This window comes from Helianthus annuus, chromosome 8 (assembly GCF_002127325.2).
Source record: "Helianthus annuus cultivar XRQ/B chromosome 8, HanXRQr2.0-SUNRISE, whole genome shotgun sequence".
Taxonomy (NCBI): domain Eukaryota; kingdom Viridiplantae; phylum Streptophyta; class Magnoliopsida; order Asterales; family Asteraceae; genus Helianthus; species Helianthus annuus.
This window is the reverse complement of record NC_035440.2, coordinates 19,634,839-19,655,295: the sequence shown is the minus strand read 5'-3', so window position 1 is coordinate 19,655,295 and position 20,457 is coordinate 19,634,839. Positions and strand designations below refer to the sequence as shown.

The window sequence follows — 20,457 nt, the reverse complement described above, 5'->3', positions numbered from 1 at the left end:
CATTGTTTATTTTGTCATACGAGCTACGAGACAAATGATCAAAATAATGTTTGATATTTGGAAAAGAGATTCCTGATAAAGAAATCTAGACACATATGTTTGTGCTTTATTCCTAACTGACTTTTGGAATTCCTTATAGATATACATATCTATATAATCATATATTTCACATGCTGTAATATACATACCCTCTATAAGGTCAATGTAATTAACAGATTCATATTTCCAAAAACAAGTCAGATATCAGGTCATGATATTATTTAGGGAAATCTTGTCACTGGTTTGACATATTATTTACCCCATCTTATCCGGTTCGCGCCGGAGAGGTAATCTCAGTATATCCGGACAAGCTGGAGAGTCTGCTACTCTATACCCAGTTTTGCCGGAGAAAATTTTCTATTTCCCATAAATATTATCTTTTCAAGATTTTTAAAGTGCCTCTTTTTATTAGGGCCTTTATCCAGAATCAAGGAAATTTGTATTTCCATAACATATCTTTATTCTAGACCAAGTAATATCAATAACCAAGAATTAATAGTAATTTATTGCTTATTTATCATATCTTGCAATATTCTAATTACTATTCTTATGGTATATCAATATTCATTACATTATATTTATATAAGTAATTTATCTTGAAGTTTATATTAAGGCAAAATTCTTAAGTTCAAGTCTAAATATCATCCGGAGTGTTATCAGATAATATTAAGTTCCTAATTCTCCGTTTAAACTTAGGTATCATTACAACACCTAATTGCTTAAACAAGTGGCTTAGCTTATACTAAGGCATCTTTTCTTATGTTCAAGTTTAACTGCTATCAGCTGTGCTACCATTTAATAGCAATCTCCTAACTCTTTTTATTTAAGCTTAAGTATTATTATCACAACACTTATAGGCTTAAAGCAATGGCTCTGATACCACCTTTACTGTCACGACCCCCGACCCCATCCTGGCCGGAATAGGAAGCCGCGAGCAGTCAAGTGGTACCGGTGATTATTTTGAAAAACATTGCAGTGGAAATTTCATCAGGACCGTGAGTTAGGAAAAATATCAGAGTTTAGAAACACCGGATTTTATTTAAATAGATGGAATAAATTCCATGTTTTACAAAGGTAGCTTTTAATACGGGATAAACCCAAAAACAATATTTCTTAAGTTGATTTAATTAAAATAAATAAACCACTTCTTGAAGTCCTTCAGTGCCGGATCCAATCTTTACTCCAATCTACTGTAATTACCTGAAACGTGTTTTAAAAAGGTTTTGTCAGCGGGAAATACTGAGTGAATCATTCAGTTTACTGAAAACGACACATTTGTTATAATTTACAGTATTAAGAGCGATTACAATGTTTCTGATATCAAACCAACTACCCACGGTACTTTGTCACTCGACCCACTGGCCCACCTGTCCAGTGGTGTCTGTGATTATGGTCATATCACCCATTGGCTGCCCCAATGTTGAAGATTATCAAGTAATGTATACAAAACCCCACATACCGGCTGTAACTTGGTGATTACAAAGACTTAATCCCTGTAATTATAACTTTGAAAATAACTTGGAGTTTTGTAAAACAGTTGATAAAAAAAGAATGACTCACTTTATAAGCATGCAGTATTGAATTAACAAGTTTGAAGAGAATGACTCACTTTTTCAAAGGATAATTACGGTTTAATCACGTGAAAGGCGAAAACCGGGAATGGAATGTGGTTTGGACCCAACAAGTTTGAAGACTTGTTTTATATGGGTATAATAACCACACTCTGGATTTTGAAGTAAAAACAATAAGGTTTGACCCGTTTCGGCTAGTTTATGTAAACTAGTTACATAAACCGAACCGTTCGCGCAAATGGCGTAACGGGTAACCGTAAGAGTCTTACACAAGTTTCCTAAGTTAATATGCTTTAAAGAGGTTGTGGTATCAGTAGGATACCTTCCATTATGCCCATAATGAGTTTAATCCCAAAATATGCCCTGTAGGGGTATTTCGGTCTATTTAAAGATTATAAAAGAGGCTTCCGAGTTCTACAGGAAATCTGAGTTTTCCGAACAGTTTATAAAGTCCAAAATACTCTATTTATTATTTAAAATCAGTAGAAACTGGAATCGGGTCAAAATACCATGTAGAACTCAAGTTATGTCCGAAAAGGGTATATTCGGTAATTACCGAATCGATGCCATAACCGCAGGTTATGAGCAGGTTAAAAATAATTAAAAATTTTTAAAAATCTCAAAATATTATTTTACATCAGTGTGTAAAAGGTTTGGTGTCGAAATTTGGGTTTAGATAGGCTTTATGCTAATTGCGCCGTTTAATTTCTAAAGTTTCCGTAATTGCGCTATTTAGCATATCTCCTATTCTAGACCTCGGATTGACGTGAAATTTTAGGGACATGCTTAGAAATCAGTAACTAAGGTTATTGTCCTTTCACATATCCAAAATTCTCGTTTTAAAGTAAAAAGGGCGTTATGGTCAACTTTTGAGCTTTTAACGGAAATGTGTGAAAGACTCGGACAAACAACGAACCGGTCACAGAGTGTTATACCATCATGTAACCTGGTCCTAAGAGAGTCCTAAGGCATATCTAAATCATATCATAACAGGTCAGAACTGAAGTCAAAGCAAAAGTCAAAGTTTTGCGACTTTCGGTTCCGAACCGGGTCAAAACAGTAAATGGTCGGATAAAACAAGCTTAGACCAATTATAATACTTATTATCATGTTTTATGAGTGTCAAAACAGGTTACACGCCATCTACATTACTGATTATGCATAAAATCGAAAGTTAACATTCTGTTGACCTTTTCTAAGCAAGTTTGACTCGACATTTGGACTAGTTAGAATGGGAATCAGAGGGTGCCCTTTTAAGGGTTTAAAGCCCACATGATTACCAACATATAACTACCTTTATTTCGATTAATCACTGGACCATTTGTGATTAACCGTTAAGTCAATCGTTAATTACGACGGATTGACTTTTAAGCTATAACTAAGCAAAACTTATCCAAGAAAGGGTGGAGCACACTTACAAGAGTCCTATGCACGACCAGGGATGCTAAGAGAGAGTGCTTGAGCTCCAGAAGTGATCAAGAAAGCAGTTGAAGGTGCGAAGAACAATGTTGCTACTTATGGTCCTTTTATACTAGTTTAGGATGCATAAGATCATCACAACACGGCCTACAAGTGTTCTTGGATGATCAACAACTGTCCCTGAGTGCTAGGGGACGTTTAGGGGGCGCCCACGCTCTCATTATTGCTCAATAAGTCGGTTAAAACACCAAACAGTGCTTCTGTCCGACTTTTCTGCATCTGGGAGGCTGACGCGACCCGCGTTAATGATCAGGTAACCTTTACGCGGGTCGCCTGAATCTCAATGTCAGAGCCCATATCTATACTGTCAGCGCGGCCCGCGTAAGATCCTTTCTTTCTTTAACGCGGCCCGCCTGAGACCTGTTTTTCAAGATTTTCAAATCTTTTTAATTATTGCACTGGCCTTTGGCGTTTCGAAGGGGTAACTTTGCGTTTTAGGCCTCGTTAATTTACGTATAAGGGCCCCGTGGCTTTTACCCAACTTATTAACCCTTGGTTAATTTATTATTACCCGAAAAGTCATAACTTTCTATGTTTGACGCCTTTAACCCCTCGCATACGAATTTGATCATAACTTTCTCGTTTTAAAACGGAACCTTGCGAAATTTATACCGTATACTCTAGTGAGCGTAATTTACTGTTACAAAGTCTCGGGTTCGTTTAAGGGTCACTCAGAGGTATAACTTAGACATGTTGGCACATTTAACCCCTGTAGTTTGTAATCTCTCACTTTCTTCCGTATTTCGTTCCGTACGATCCATGATTTATTCGTTTGAAGTTACGAGCATCATTTAGGGTTACTATACAGTATATTTATCCCTCGTTGACATTTTTAAACCCTCGGTTTCACATACTTTCTATGTTTGTCAACATTAGTCCTTATTTAATATTTAATACCACGTGTAAACTTATGACACGTGTCAATACATTATTGGAATTTCGAGGTGTTACAAAAGGGCTGAAATACGAAGGAGCAAAGAAGCTAGAGATGCCGCTAGAGATGCTCTGAAACAAAGACGAGATGATTTGAAAATTCTATCCCAGCTAATTGATCACCTACATGGTGACGAGTTAGAAATAGTTTTGGCGTTGAGAGAAGAGAAAAAAAAAACAAATATAAAAGTTAGGATTTTTTTTTGTAATTTTCTTTTTTTGTAAATTTCTTTTTTTTTGTAAATTTCTTTATTTAAAAATATTAAAAAAATTAAATTTGTGTTTTAAATCATATTGGGTCTGCTCAGCGGGTCAGCTCAGCCGGTCAGCCCACAAGCCCACCAAACCCACGCCCCAAACCCCCGCCCCGGTCATACCGTGTTCAATGTGGGTTTACCCATGTCTGTCACCCCGTTCCACGTGTCAACCCAATCCCCAACCCAAGCCCCACCATACCCATGGTCTTAAAACAAAATCGTGTAACTAAATGAACGCAAATGCTCATCCCACCTTTTACATTCTAATCCCTTTTAGTTTAATCATCTGTCACATATAATCATGCTTTTTACAAAAATAGCCCTTTTACATAATAATCCTTTTTCATATAAATAAATAATATATAGCTGAGTTCAAATGAGAACCACAAAAAACTGCAAAACTATAGAACTACTTATTAACCGTCGCTTCTGCTTGACGAAGAAAATTCACACATGACATTTTTTGCAACTAATACAAAACGCATGACGTCAGAATTTAACACTAGTGAATAGGGATGAGATTTTTTGCCCTAAATACTCATACCCATACCGATTTTGCGTATTTGGTACCGATACAGGTGAAAAATAGTATTGGTACTGAATTTTATATAGAATGAATTTGATATTATGCTTTATTCGTATTATGGTACTCGTATCGATTTTATTTATTTGGTATTCATATTGTATTACTACTCGTACCTATTTTACCTTATTTGTTACTCATACTGTTTTCGTATCCGTATCGATTTTACCTATTTGGTACCATACGAATGCTTGAAGATAAAAAAACAAAGTGGTACTAAAACGAGTACTGTACCGAAATACCAGTACCAATACCTGTACTTATACCATACTATAATATTCAATATCCAATTTTGTTCAAATTCAGTACCAATATTCTCCGTACAAATACGAGTAGTGTACTGATCCCGTCCGTACTCTTCGCTATAAAATAAAAAGAAAGTGGGTCCCACAACTAAAAGAATCAAATCAAAATCGAAAATTCAAAAAAAAAAAAAAAAAAAAAGTAGGTATCATCACACTTGACCTTTGGGTTTTCTTCCTTTGGAGCCAAACTTTCAAAACCCCCAAACCCAATCTCTTACGCCGTCTTAATTTTTTCTCCTTCTCCGATCCCACCATTTTCTCCTAATTCTGGTAATTTTTCATCTCTCAATTCACTATTCATACTCCAAACACCGCTTAATTCTTATTTAAATCCTAAATCAACTTGATTTTCCTTCAATTTTGTTGTAAATATGCCGTAGTAGTTGATCCTTAACTAAATTAATTGCTACTTGATTTGAATTTATATGTGATTTGAAGCCTGTGTTTCTGTTATTGTTTATTCTTGCTGTTATTATTTAGTGATTAATTAGAAGAATGTTTAATTTGGTATTTAGGGCATTTTTTGAGTCTCGATCTGCTTGATTGGTTGATAATTAGCTATTTTTGTAAATTAATTTGTGTTAGTATCGATTATGATTATCAAAAACTGACGGAATCTGATTTGGTTAAAAGTTAACCTAGTTTTGCTGTTAATTAAGTGAAGATTAGTCATTAATTATTAATTATTCTTCATTTTCTTGATATTTTTTTTATTTATTTGTGGTAATTTCTTAATGAGTAAAGAAATTGGGATTCTTTTGTCTAAACTGTCATTATATTAGGGCTGCAAACGAACTAGGGATGAGCAAATGGTACCAAATCCTGAAACCGAACCGGTATCGGTGCTGTATGTCTCGTACTGAATGATTTTCAGTTCCAATTCGCTACCCACTTTTTGGCGTTTTCGGGATCGGTACTTTCGGTTCGGTACGGTACCGGTATTTTACCGATTTTTACCTTCAAATACCGTACCGGGCATATTTGTGGTACCGATGTAGGTTTAAAAAGCGCGCTTAGGCGCAGGCCTCAGCGCTTCAGGTCACCAGAGGCACGCCCTTTCCACTAAGCGCATTTTTTTAGGGTCTGAGGCGCGCACCTCATGTACTTTGGGTGTTTTTGTGTTGTTTTTATGCATCAATAGGTTTTTTTGGCTTGTACATGTAGGTAAAATCATATATAAACTTCATTTTATAGCGATGTATTGGATAAGGGATGCTAAAAGCCTATGGGATATGTATAAAAATTTATAGAAACTCCTTGCGCCTCGGGTACGAAAAGCCCACCGCTTTTGTGCTTTGGGCCTCATTTTAGACCTCGTCACTTTTGTGCGCCTTCTTGCTTTTTGTTAAACCAAGGTACCGATACCGGTACCCAATTTTGGTGATTTTCGGGATCTACTTTCGGTACCGAGCTGGCGAGCTCACCCCTAAAATGAACCGAAGGACGTGTTCATTAAGGAAATAACTGTGTTTACGAAGTGTTCATGAACACTTATCGAATGAGATTTTTTGTTCGTGTTCGTTCGTTAATTTTAGGTAATGAGCACAAATGAACACAAACAAGCGTTGATGAGCAGGAACGAAGAAAAAATTAACATATATTAAATTTCGAATAATATGCAATACACTAATATCTATTAAATATTTTTTTAGTGGGAAGTATTTAAGTAAATATAATAGTTAAAAATCCTAACGAATGTTCATGAACACAAACGAACACGTTACTAAATGTTCATGAACACGGCCTCTATTCATGTTCGTTCATTTAACTTAACGAACGAAATTAAATGAACCTCCCGTCGGACGGTTCATGAACTGTTTACTGAATTGTTTGTTCGTTTGCAGCCCTACTTCTAAAGTTACAAAGGTTATCAACGATGTCTATGTTTCGTTTTTAATTACAAAAAAATATATATATTTTTTATAATCAAGAGGATCCATCCCACCACTAAAAAGGTCCTTTTTAAATGATTGTAATGAGTATTATATCAACCCCAAAATAATATTCAAAAGAGGAAGACTTGACCTTTTGTTGGGCTTTCTTCTTTGGGAGCCAAACTTGGTTTTAAAAACTTCCAATCTATTTATAAGTATAACTATCTTGTGCCGTCTCTCTTTCTTTCTTTCCTGCAATTTACTTGTAAGCTGTGCAGTTAATATCTATCGGTTATCGGTCCCCATGTAGAACATCGGTGTCAAATTTCGGTACCGATCGGCGATATTATCGGCGATATTGACCGACATATCACCGATTCTCCCAATGTCAGTACCTATCTTCTTAGTTCTACCATTCGTCTTTCTTCTTATTGCTGCTATTAGTGTTTTAAGTCTTAGTTGTTAATTCTTAGTGTTTTAAGTCTTAACAAGTTTCTACTTGCTACAATTGTTAGTGTTTTGCAAGTTGCAAAAGGTTAATTTGTTAACGGTAGGAGAGTATACTGAATTGTTAGGGTTAAATTGTTATATATATAAATTCTGCATGAAATTAAAATTGCCGATATCCCACCGCGATAACATATTTCTCAAATATCGGTCCTTGACTGATATCCGATTTTTTACCGCATTAACTGCATAGCATAGGATTCAATTGTTTCAATTGTGGTTCGAAAAATGTATGTACTATTTATTGATATCAGAATTTTGTTTTAGAAGTGTTCACCACTTACTCAACCGGTATTGTGATCTTCTTAGGTTAACTTCTCATCGCCGGTTACTTGAGTTCAACAAATCAATTTAAAATTTTGCTCCTGCTAAGCATCAGGTTCGTTAATACTTTAAGTTCTAAACTCTGTTATGATTGAATTTTTTTTTTTTATTTTAAGCTACGTGTTCCTTTTCAACTTATCTTTGTGAATCAACTTGCTGTTTATTTAATTTTAAACTTTAGTATGCATACACATCTTAATATTAATTGTTTAGAAGTTGGGTGTTATTTTGATTTGATCAAGTCTTCAGTCTGTTTAGTTAATTTCCATCACTGTGTTTTAATCCACTATATTACCGCAAAAACAATTAGTATATATAAATGGTTTAAAATAATTAGTATTTTTAAACGGAAATCAGTTCTGTGATCAAATTAATATTTAATTCAGAATTGTATTTGATAAACATTATAATTATGATTTATGTAGTTTAATAATTTTCGTTAGCTCATGATTTCATAGAAATCCAGTTTCGATATTTTCAAAATGATTCCTATGTGTTTGGTTGAATGCAAGTAAAGTAGGTTATTTAATATATTATTTTCTTAATTAATCTGATATAAAAATAAGAATTTAGTAATGCTGCATTAAAATGACACATTGTTGCAGATAGTATGAGTCTAATTGAATTTATATTATTGCGACTCTTATGTTTGTTTTTCGATATTTTATTGTACTATATTTGCAGGCCTTTATTTTTAGCAAGGTATTTTTCAATTCACAATGGCTAACGAGCAACCAAAAGATCATAGTGATGTATCTTCCTCAACCGCATCTACGAACGCTGAAAAACGAAAACTGTATAATAAACGATATTATCTTTCACGCAAAGAGAAAAACAAAGTAGTAAAAGATTGTATGGATGACGGGAAACCAAAAGATTGTAGTGATTTACCTTCCTCAACTGCATCTACGTTCGCTGAAAAACGAAAACCGTATCATCAACGATATTATGCTTATAAAGCATTAAACGTCGGTACCGGCGATATCTCTCAAAGTGATTTATCAATAGAAAGGATGCCTCAAAGAACTTTACAAACTAATAGTAGTCAAATGACACAAATGAAAGAACTGCCACAAATACCACAAATGCCAATACCACGAATGCGAAGAGAGGCTTTGATACTTACTTCGGCTGAAAAACGAAAGGAGCGCAATAAACGATATTATGCTAAACGCAAATGGAACGGAAGATGTGTTCCAAACGGCAGTCAAAGTACACAACCTCTGACCGATGATAATACTTCGGCTGACGCTGAAAAACGAAAGGAGCGCACTTTGTACAAATGCATTTTGCGGTACTCAGGTTCTTATAAGAACACGTCCCTATTAAATTGAAGATTAGCAATCAGCTACTCTTCATTCGCTTGATATTGTTCTTATTTGTGGTGATTTTATAATTAGCACATGTTTCTGTAATTTCATGAGTAAAAAAAACTAGGGGTGCTAAACGGGTCGTGTTAGCGGATTGACGGGTTAAACCCGACCCGAACACGAAAATTGTGTCATACACATGAACCCGAACACGACCCAAATATTCGTGGGTTGACCCGAAAGCGACCCGTTCAACCCTAATTTTTTTATTCTTTTATTTTTTTCTCAAATTAATATATTAAAATTGAAAATTTACTACAAGAAAACCCAAATGTATATAATGCAATTCCATTTTAGTTAAAAAATCCTATGTCAATTTCTCTTTTTAAGTTATAATTATAGCATAAAATGCACACACAATTTAAGTATGACATAAAACATATTGTAAAAAATAAAATACAATATAAATGGGTTAAACTGGTCAACCCGCCAACCTGACCGGTCAGTGGTGGAGCTTGCCCAAAAGTTTCGAGGGGGCGGAAAGGCAGGGGATTTTTAAGCAAAATAATTGGCGGGGGCGGACCTATATAATGTTAAAATTTTCGGACGAAAAATCGGAAAGATTACAATTCTAACTGAAACATTGGTGGGGGCGGGTGCACCCACCCGTCCGTTCAAAGCTACGCCCCTGCGACCGGTTGACCAAAACCTGTCCCCTCTAGCTAAACAGGTTCGCGAGTTCAACCTGAAACCGACCCGAACCCGTTTAGACTAAACTCAAACCTGTGAATTTCGTGTTAGGTTCGTGTTGTGTTTTCGGTTCGTGTCAGAAATTCACACTCCTAAAAAAACTGGTATTTTTGTGTCTAGATTGTCATTTTGTTGTTTTTCATTGGTACGTTTGATCTTGTCAACAGGTATCAAAATGACGAATTCCGAGATTAACACGACTGAGTTTGGGACCAATGTAGCTGGGCCCAACACAGATCATAAAAAACCGGTTTTAGCAAATAAGAAGGTAGTTCTACAAGACGTGCAGAACGATAATAGTAACTCCACACGTAATGCTGCTGGTCCCACCACAGTTCATGAAAAACCGGTTTTAGCAGCCAAGAAGGTAGCGCTACAAGACGTGCAGAATGATAATAGTAACTTCACACGTAATGTAGCTGGGCCCACCACAGTTAATAAAGAACCGGTTTTAGCAGCCAAAAAGGTAGTGCTACAAGACGTGCAGAACGATAATAGTAACGTAGCTGGGCCCACCTCAGTTCATAAAAAAACGGTTTTAGCAACCAAGAAGGCAGCGCTACAAGACGTGCAGAACGATAATAGTAACTCCACACGTAGTGTAGCTGGGCCCACCATAGTTCACAAAGAACCGGTTGCAGATGCATGTAAAACAATTGGAACCAAAAGGGTTGCACCGGACCATGCTTCATCTCCTATTTTGACCAATAACGGTGCACATGAATTTGAAGGAAACCGAAAGAAAAATGTGGGTCAACCAAAATCTGGAAGTTTGACCCAAATTCAGCAAGAAGCAGGCCAGATAAGCGGGAAGAATGTGCTTAATGGTTCTTTGGTGGGGCCAAACCAGACGGCTTTAAAACCATATGTTTCTCGGTTAAAAGAGTCTAATGATGAAGAGTGGGCAGAACGATTTATTCGCTTGCAGAATTTTATCAAGCAATGTGATGGATCTGATCATAGAGAGAATACGCAATGTATGTTAAGAGTTGATTTTTTTTTTCTTTCTGTTGAGCTTGATAGGCTAATTGATTTGTTTTGTTCTTGTGAATTTTCTGAAGTGCTCGTGCGTTTATCACCCTCGGAACTTTGCAAACATGCGGTTGAGCTGGAGAAAAGAGCGATTCAGTTAACCATAGAAGAAGGTATGATGTAGAAACTTTACAATCAATTTGGGATATTGAAACTTAAAATCTTTACGGTTTTATTTCATATTCAAAGGTGTTGTTCTGTTGCAGGAAAAGAGATGGAAAGAATGCAAGCATTAAATATCTTAGGGACGCCTTTATTAACCAGAAATCCAATCCCGATAACACAACAAAAGAACTGATTTCCAAAGGTGCAAATAGGTAGGAAATTAAGGTGCCTTCACCAGCAGAATTCCGAGGTGAATTTAACGTTTTCGGATTTGTTTTGTTTATATCAAAATTATTATGTATTTTGTGAAATCAGTTGCATTATGTAATGCCTGGTTATTTTTGGGTTTCATTGGTTATCTTTTGTTCTTGATGTGTTAGCTTTAGAACTAATTTGATATGATGACTCATTTGCAGTTTTGCACTTTAATCTCGGTATATCACTGGTCTGTAACGTGAGTTTAAATTGTCGTTTTAAGAATCCCTTAGTGTAATCTACAGTTCTTCATGATTCGCTTTTAATGATTTCGGTAAAACTTGTGGGTCATAAACTTTATACATCAGCATTGCAATGCTTTAAAAGGGGCGCCTAATGCACAAGGTTTCAAGGAAAACACGTTAGGGTAATGAAGGCGTGCCTCATGTAGTTCTGGGTCGCAATGGGTCAAAATTAGGGTTCGTAGGAGGAGGTTTATATGTAAAAACAACCTACGGGATGCATAAATTATGAAAGGTTTACTTGATAAATTGGTTTGTGTGAAACATATGAGAAATGCAGTTTCTCGTCATAAATAAAGCTTATTTGGCTGTACCTTGGATTTTGGGACCAAAACACGTTGGAGCGCCTCACACTTCGTTAAACCAAGCAATGGGCGAACAATATTTGAGGGTCAACTTGACTAATTGTATCAGATTGACAAATGACTTGGTTGACATCGGCCCAATGTAAAAGGGTTAAGTTGGGTAATAATGCTTCCTTTATACTTTAAAGTTCTTGCATGGCCCAAATTTGTATGTTTCAGTTTTGTCAAGCCCACTACCTTTCAACTCTACTACTAGAGGGGAAAAACCATGTATCCGGAACTAGACCCGAGAAAAAAAAGCCCAAAACAGGTTATTTTTGTACTCATGTATTTTATACCGATAACCGAACCCGACCCTACCCGTAGAGTATGGATAGGGTATACATTTTGAGCTCAATACCCGTACCCGGTTTATACTGGAAAATACCCAGTACCGGACTACCGGTCATACCCTATACCTGACCGGTTATACCCTATACCAGACCGTTTTTTAATACCCGATAAAATACCAGTATATTTTTACGTTTACTTTACAACTTTTATATTTAAGCTTTTTTTTTGAGTAAACTGCCATTTTGGTCCCTGTGGTTTGGCCAGTTTTGCCACTTTAGTCCAAATCTCAAACTTATTACATCTGGGTCCCTGTGGTTTGCATTTTGTTGCCATTTTAGTCCAAATTTCAAATTTGACCAGATTTTCCATTAATGACCTGCTATTTTGTCTTTACCCTCAGGGGCATTTTGGTCGTTTTAAATTTATTATCTCTTTATTATAACTCAATTATAATAAAACCCCTTATCATCATCATCATCTTCAATCTCATCAGACATCTATCTCTCTCTCTCTTAACATAAATCATCTTCTTCAAAGTTCCCACACCACCACCACCCCCCACCACCGCATCATCACCACCCCCACCACCCCCACCACCGCATCATCCCCACCACCCATCTCTCCTCTCTTCTCTCTCTCTCTCTCTCCTCTCTATCATCTCTGTCTTCACACGAATTCGTTCGTTTATGCAAATCTTGAATCGCAGCCATGGCGATGCAAGCAGGCATGGGATTCTCTAAGATCATCATCCTAGTCGGAGCAGGTTCCCTTTCCACTCTTTAACCGTTCTGTTTTCACACATACATCAGAAATCCTGTTTAGCCCTAATTTGTATCTGTTTCACACATACATCAAACGCAGAAATCAAATTGAACCCTAACTGCACAAGATTTGTTGTCTGTATTGAGTATTTGATGTATAAATACAGTGATTGAGACAAAGGGCATACCGGAGTGACTGAAGACGGGTGAGCAGCGAGCGATCTGTTTTCCGGTAACTTTTCCGATCTATTCTTGATCCTCCTCGCTTCCGATCTCCTTTTCTGCATCTGTTCTTCTGATTGTTCATATTTCAGATCTATTCCAATATCAGATGGGAAAACAGATCTGTTCAACCTCTTTACACCTCCCACCGCCAATTTCAGATCTGTTCCACCTCTTTACACCTCCCACCGGAACAACCACCACTCTTCGCCTCCCATCTCTCTCATCTCTTCAGAGCACAACGACCCCCGTTCTTTCCCCCATCTTTCACTCTCTAAAACCTAAAACCCTAGCTTTTACACTCTCATTCTCTCTCTAAACTCGTTCTAGGGTTTGTGAAAGGTAGGCGGTGGCGGTGATGGCGGTCATCTGCAGATGAGAAAGAGATGAAAGAGAGAGAGAGAGAGAGGGGTGATGGCGGTGATGGTTGGTCATCTGCGGTGTGGCGGTGATGGCGGTGATGGTTGGTCATCTGCGGTGTGGCGGTGATGGTTGGTCCCTGTGGTTTTGGTGCCTGTGGTTTGGTCCCTGGAGTAATTGAAGTAGTCTGCAGATGATGATGAAGATGATGACCTGTTATATATATAACAGTTTAATATGTTATAATAATTGTATAATAATTAAAATGACCAAAATATCCCTGCACTAAAGGACAAAATAGGGATGTTGGAACAGTAAAAAATAAGGGTTTTTGGATTTTGGACTAAAATGGCAACAAAATGCAAACCACAGGGACCCAGATGTAATAAGTTTGAGATTTGGACTAAAGTGGCAAAACTGGCCAAACCACATGGACCAAAATGGCAGTTTACTCTTTTTTTTTTATAAATTAATACTATAACACAAATTATCTGGGTTATAGTATTAATTAAAAAAAACTTAAATATAAAAGTTGAAGGTTTATGCACCCCTATCTACTACTGTCATAGCCCATAGCTTTATAGTCTAGTGACATCTTGAGGGTGAGATAAGACTTTGGGGCTAATAGGTCCTGAGTTCGATTCCCACAAGGGGGTTTTCCCATATTTATTGGGTTTCCTCCTGAATTGGTGTATAGGCATTATTGCCTAGTGGAGATGAATATGATCGGGTGATTCCACTTATGATACGATGATACTCCAATGGTCCGTCAGTAATCCAAATTTGTCATTCAAAAAAAATCTACTAATGTGATAAGTTAGTTCAAATCAAAGTCAGGGTTTTATTTCATTTGCTAAAAGTTCCTTATATGATACATTGACATGTTTACAACTTTCTAATTTTTTTTTATGTAATAAAATTTGTTTTGGTAATTTTTTATAGAGTTGACACTCATAGAGATAGGAATAAGATACATATGCGTATTAGGGGAGTTTTTTTTTTTTTTTTTTTTTTTTTTTCTTTTTCTGAAGTGGTGTTTAAAGAAAAAATATTTATGATTTTAGTGTTCTCTAAAAACTATTTATCAAAATAGTATTTTCATTGCTTTTTATTAACTTTTTCATGTTTAATTTATTTATTGGATTAAAGAAAAAGGCTCATTCCCTCCTGGTTTTGTTAGTTCATATTTTGTACCTTTTATTCAATTAATCAATCATATATATATATATTTTATTTTTTCCCATCAACGCATTGTACTAATGCTTTTTATCTTTATTTTTTTCTTAGCAATTCACTATATTTCATTTTCTTTTTTCGATCAATATATTTCATTTTGTTTTTCACAGTTTAAATTTTGTGGCATTCTGTTCAAAGTCAAAAAATCTGAAAGCATTCTAGTTGTAAAAAACTAAAGGCCTTCTCTTAAAAAAAATCAAACTCTGTTGTGATATCACAAACAAACAAATTGTCCATGGATTAAAAAATTAAAGGCCGTATCTTAAAAGAATCCAATATTGTGGTGAATTCGCAAACATACTATTCAAAGTTGAAATATATGAACATAAATCGATGGTAGATACAAATGTCGCAAAGATACAATCAAAGTTGAAATATATGAACAGAAATCGATGGTAGATACAAATGTCGCAAAGATACAAACTATTCTATTGCCTTTAATAAAATAGTGTTTCAATCAATCACGGAGATGAAAATATCTGTTTCGTGATCGAAGTAGATCTGTAAATTAGTGATGTCGATTTAATCATTCAATGGGATGGCGATTCAGTTTGGCGATGGAGGAACTGATTAGACTAAAACATTGGCAGGAAGTATGCCCTTTTTTTAATTACTTATGCTATTAGATAAAGGAGTCAATAAAAAATTAATAGAGTAATAAAAACACTATTTTAGTAAATAGTTTTTTGAGAACACCAAAATGGTAAATAATTTTTCCTCCAACACCACTTTGGGAAAAAGCTCCATAGTAGGGCCTTTGGTTGTCCAATGATACAACTTAAAGCATCTTCAAAAGGGTTGTGTGGTTCACATTTAGTTATAACATATCACTATATTGGTTCGAGTTTTTTTAGCCATATATGCCACGTTAGCTCAATGCCAAAGCTTGGTTTTAAAAGATACGCCTAAGACGCTATCGAAGACACATCAGGGGCCGGAGGTGGTGTCTCATGTATTCCTTGGTAAAAAAATGGTAAAATTGTAGTCTTTAGACGACTTATATGTAATAACAATCAAATGGATGAAGAAATCATGGAAGATTTACTTTATATAATATTTATATGTAAAATCGATGAGAGAGATGTAACTTTTAGTTGTATATTAACTTATTTGGTTGTACAAAGAGCAACACCTCGTATACATAATGCACACACCTCGTGCTTCGACTTTTGGGACTAAATGCCTTGGAGCCTCACACCTTTTTAAACCAAGTGATAAAGTCAATATGAAAAAATGTTATGTTCTTTATGTTTTAGTAGGTTTATCTACTAGTGATGAAACCAAAAATTTTTAATAGTTGAAGGTCATAATAGTTATTTTTATTTTTTTTTTCAATTATTCTATCCACGACAATTTGGATAGTTATACAACTATAAAATGACAACACTAAATACATATGGTGCCTGCTTTAGTGACCAAGTTAGGGCAGTGTCCCTTTCTAGCTACACTAGTAACACTACTAGACATAATAAGCCCATGCCACATTTATTTGACTATTCATCTCTAAAATCTATTTAGAATTAGAATAAACTTTAAAGTTAATACTCTTAAATTCAACTTTTACATTACGTTATTGTTATGAATAATCATGGAATGTGCTACATCTTCTAAATAATGATTAATAACAATTTTTATTGTCGGAAACCGAAACCACAACATTGGAAATTAAAACCGTACCGTTAGTAACGGCTTGGTTCAGGTTTAGTTTCACGTTTAGACTTCGGTATTAAATTGGACTTACAATAAAACAACTGATATCTAACTACACCTAATTGCTCATAATCTAACCATACTCTATTTCTGAACAAGCACAAAAAACATAGAATTTTATAAGTTATAACATGAACAAGTATTACAATAATATAGAAACATATATAATTGAATAAATCTTAATAGAAGTAGGAGCGAAATCACAGGGACACTTGGAATAAGGGTTTTGAGGTTGAAGCACATACTAGGATCAAGGAGTTTATATGTCAATAATGTGTAACACTCTAAGGTAAATCTTACATCATTAGTAGATGTGAGAGATTTTGGGTTCACAAGGAATGTCATACCTCAATATTCTCCGTATTTTGGGCGTAATAACTATGAATGAGAGAAGAACTCCATATTTAAATATTAAGCATGCTCGAGTGGAAGTGGCATATTATGCTGAGTGAGTGACCTCCTGGGTCATCTCCACTTGGGCAACCAAAAACAAATTCGTGAGCTACTAGTGGGCAAAGTAGACAATATTGGTTGATATGAGAGCTCAAATGTTTCGAATAATATAAGAGCCACTCTTGTGCCGCTCAAGATGGCGAGGCAAACCTTGTTGAGGATGATAGTCCCTAGGGGCGTACATGGGACACTTTAGCCAAATCCAACATCCCTGACTGGGATGGCGAGGGGAACCTCATTGAGGATGATGAGTTCATAAAGAGAGGGGTCATTGTAACATGTTAGGCAAACCCTACATCGGTCGTGGACATGAGAGATGTTGGGTTTAGAAGGAATACTTAACCTCAAATTTCACTAACGCGTTTCTTGGCACAATGGTTGTGGATGTGAGAAAAACACTATAATTAAGTATGCTCAAGCGGGAGTAGTTTTTAGATGGCTGATGTTATAGAAAGTCTCAACTCGGATAATTAAAACAAATATGTGAGTTACTACTAGTAAACAAACCAGGGCCATCTCCGAAAATCACAATAAAAAAATTGGCCCTCTACGAGATAAAAAATTTGGATCTTATTCGAAAATCTCCATTTAATATAAACTCATCAATCACTAAAATTTATGTGAATGTAATTTAAATAATTATTTTTAGTTAAGTTTAGAAAGTAATTTATTAATAAAAGGGAAATATGCAGTAATCAAAATTAAGTATTAAATGTCACTAACAAAAAAAAAAAAACCAAAAAATAAGCTAAAATAAAGAATTTGGAGACGCTAGGATTAGAACCGGGTCTCATTATTGTTTAAGCAAGACTGTAACCACTAGTACAAGAGCTCATTTACGTTTTTATTCGATTCAGTGCATATATATTCTATCTTGTACAGTGTAAATTTTATACATAATTAAAAAGATTTGGGCACTCGAAGGATTTGGGCCTTGTGCCGTCGCCAACCCCGCACCCATACGGGCTGGCCCTGAAATAAACAATATTGATTGATATATGATCTACTACTTCTAATAAAACAAAATAATCTTATGCCACGTGGCAATTGATTGTTTCCCCAAATTTTCCTTTGAGCGGGAAATCTAAATACACTCGCTTATTCCCAATTTCTTTCAGCCATGCATTCACAAACCCTAATTTCAGATTGAAACTTCCATTCTATCTTCATCTCTACATCATCTTCATCGCTCTCTCTTTTTTTTTTTTTTTTTTTTCAGATTGAAACTTCCATTCTATCTTCATCTCTACATCATCTTCATCGCTCTCTTCTTTTTTGATTTGATACCCAATTATTTTTGCCACCTGTCTTTGCCTACTCCGTATCCATATGAAACCCTATTTCTTTTTCTTATTCTTTCTGAATCCCAATCATATTCAAACCAACCTAACCCTAGAAATCCTCCTGCTCAACAATCTGCGTCACAACATTCTTCCATCTCTAATCTCAAAGGAAAGTTTTTTTTTTATATCGTTCTTCTTTGATATATGTGTAAATCCAGATTTTAAATTCCTTTCTTCATGGATTAGGGTTTTACAAATTCTGAAGTTCAACCCGTTTAAGTTTATCCTGATTTGATTAACCATGTGTACAATCGGATTTGTGTTTATTGTACTTAGTCTGCTCCAAATTATAATCTTTACAATTCTAATGGTTACTCATATGGTTTTCATAATGATGTGTTCCAATTTGTTCTATTGATTTTTTGAATTGGGTTTGAATTCGAACTGGATAATGAGTTTTATTGATTTTGATTTATGGTTACTCATATGGTTTTCATAATCTTTACAATTCTAATGATAACATGGTCTAACTCTTTGGACAAAGGGAGGGAGATCTTGAAGCTCCCACGATTAATGGTTATCACCATTGACTGTAGGGTTATGATTTTGTCAATATAAAACTTTATATAACAATAATCACTTTGAAAATATGTCTCCAAACATAGTGTTGTTTAACTTCTTACATTATGTTGATTATCAGACTAAAACTTCTATTTTTTCCCATTTTGTTATCAGCTGGTAGCTATAAGTAAGTTGAAAATAGTACGATATTTAATTATTTTTTGTGGTTGATTACGACCATATATGTACAATATTCACTTTGAAACAAGGTAGTAGACATGGGATTGACCAATTTAGTGGTCGACTCTCAAGGCAATGCAAGAGAAGATGGCTTTAATCGTCACAAATGGGTCCACGAATAATAAGATCCCGCATGTTCTGACCATGGCTGGCTCAGACTCAGGGGAGCTGGTGCAGGAATACAAGCCGATCTTAAAAACTTGTGCTACACGTGGAGCGTTTTGTTCTACTGTGTTCACTGTCGTTAGTTCACAATATACTTTTGGGGTCCAAGTTTAACACGATATTTGATTATTTGTTTCTTTCAACTTTTAGTTTTTATATTTTAAAATTATGATAATTTGTTTTCCTTCTTATTAGGATATCAGCATTCTTCCAGAGGGGAAGGGAATCTGTTGCAACACAGTTGAAATCTGTATTGTTAGATATGCATGTTGATTTTGTAAGTTAGTTGTAATATTGAGTTTTTGTTGTTTTTGTCTTGGTCGTAAATACATACTATAATTCAATTTTGATATTTAATTAGCTGAAAAGCGACATGCTTGCTTCAACCGACATGGTGAAGATTCTTCATGATTAATGTAAATTAAATCTCTTTTTAGCTTCTATACGATTATAAACATCTTGAGATTTGAGTTTTTTGTATCATGGTTTTAGCATGATTTGAATGGGTTTGGTTGGTTGCGTAACGGATTAAATGGGTAACTTTTAGTACGGATACAAATGGGTCGAGTTGGGTGACCTATCGAGAATATGTGTTCATTTTTTATTGGTTTATAAATAAATGATGAAATAGATAAGATTGTAAAAGTATATTGATTCCTAAACATAGTGATATACTTTTGATAACTAAAGTGATTCAGGACGTTTTAAACCTTCAAAAAGAGAAAAGAACTTGGATAACTTTTGATCTAATGAACCCATTTGACCCGTTTCTTTTTTAGCTAATTTAAAAAGTATACCCGTTAGGCTAGATAAAAGATATATGAAATCCTAATTAAAGCATTTTTTTAGGTAAATGGGTCCGGGTAGGCATTTAATTTGGAAATGAAACGGATAAATTGTTTCCTTCCATTGCAAATGTAATGGTTTTTTATAGTTTATTTGTTTCGTTTTTATTTTTTATATATTTTTGGAGTTCTCAGTTTTTATATTTGATCGGTTTTGCAGCTACTTTTATATTTGGTTGGTTTTGCAACTGCTGGAGTTCCTCTGCCTTCTGCAGGTAAACTTTTACTCAAAACGGGTATATCACAAGATTACTGTTTGTTTGATAGTTATTTTGATATTGACACATTATTTCATATATACTGCAGAACTTGCACCATTTAGTATTGATTCATTTTTGGTAAGGTATTGAGTTAATAAATAATTAATCATTTTGGATCGAGCATCCCCTGAAGATTTGAAGCCGGTGCGATCGAACC

The 20,457-nt window shown here is 35.2% G+C and overlaps 1 protein-coding gene across 3 annotated transcripts; it reads left to right on the top strand.

Moving 5' to 3' along the window:
- The first annotated feature begins 5,305 nt into the window (after positions 1-5,305).
- On the top strand, positions 5,306-11,498 carry LOC110899113. 3 transcript variants are annotated; one of them, XM_035976486.1, is made up of 7 exons: positions 5,306-5,437; positions 7,858-7,927; positions 8,557-9,174; positions 10,100-10,909; positions 10,994-11,077; positions 11,171-11,281; positions 11,313-11,498. In XM_035976486.1, the coding sequence occupies exons 3-6, from the start codon at positions 8,592-8,594 to the stop codon at positions 11,260-11,262; spliced, it is 1,569 nt and encodes a 522-aa protein (XP_035832379.1). In that variant the 5' UTR covers positions 5,306-5,437; positions 7,858-7,927; positions 8,557-8,591; the 3' UTR covers positions 11,263-11,281; positions 11,313-11,498. The 3 variants fall into 3 exon arrangements, with proteins under 3 accessions (XP_035832379.1, XP_022001684.1, XP_022001685.1); XM_022145992.2 differs by having other exon boundaries at positions 11,171-11,498; XM_022145993.2 differs by lacking the exon at positions 7,858-7,927 and having other exon boundaries at positions 11,171-11,498.
- The last annotated feature ends 8,959 nt before the right edge of the window (positions 11,499-20,457 follow it).

What these genes read in the sequence shown, in the direction of transcription:
- LOC110899113 (XM_022145993.2), top strand. Translation starts at nt 8,592, where the DNA reads ATGGCTAACGAGCAACCAAAAGATCATAGTGATGTATCTTCCTCAACC. An exon ending in ATGCATTTTGCGGTACTCAG is followed by an intron (nt 9,175 to 10,099) that starts GTTCTTATAAGA and finishes TCTTGTCAACAG; the next exon opens with GTATCAAAATGACGAATTCC. An exon ending in TCATAGAGAGAATACGCAAT is followed by an intron (nt 10,910 to 10,993) that starts GTATGTTAAGAG and finishes AATTTTCTGAAG; the next exon opens with TGCTCGTGCGTTTATCACCC.